At 67.9% G+C, this 221-nt stretch overlaps 1 protein-coding gene across 1 annotated transcript in view; it reads right to left on the bottom strand.

The window, feature by feature from the left end:
• The window catches only part of PUS3 (pseudouridylate synthase 3), a gene marked incomplete at both ends in the record, with an annotated part of 3,180 nt that extends 3,009 nt beyond the window's left edge, over positions 1-171 (bottom strand). The window contains one exon of the mRNA XM_010137300.1: positions 9-171. Within this exon, the coding sequence (XP_010135602.1) occupies positions 9-171 (163 nt within the window). The remainder of the gene's footprint in view (positions 1-8) is intronic.
• Between the last annotated feature and the right edge of the window lie 50 nt (positions 172-221).

Genomic DNA, 221 nt, shown 5'->3' with positions numbered 1-221 from the left:
CCCCCAGCCGCGTCTTCGTCAGCGCCTCAAAGAGCTTCTCCTCCACCGTGTTGCGGGTGTTCTCCTGGCTGGCGAAGCCCTGGTAGCCCCAGCCCAGGTAGGCCACCTTGAGGGCCACGTGCCGGCGGCTGCAGGCACCAAAATCGAACGGTCGCCGCTGCCTGGTCTTGCCTTTCCCCGGTGGCGCTGCTGGCCCCTCATTGTCGCCGGTGTCCTCACGG

Source organism: Buceros rhinoceros, unplaced genomic scaffold (assembly GCF_000710305.1).
Source record: "Buceros rhinoceros silvestris isolate BGI_N320 unplaced genomic scaffold, ASM71030v1 scaffold30535, whole genome shotgun sequence".
Taxonomy (NCBI): Eukaryota; Metazoa; Chordata; class Aves; order Bucerotiformes; family Bucerotidae; genus Buceros; species Buceros rhinoceros.
The sequence above is the reverse complement of the archived record's forward strand: the minus strand, read 5'-3'. Positions and strand labels throughout refer to the sequence as shown.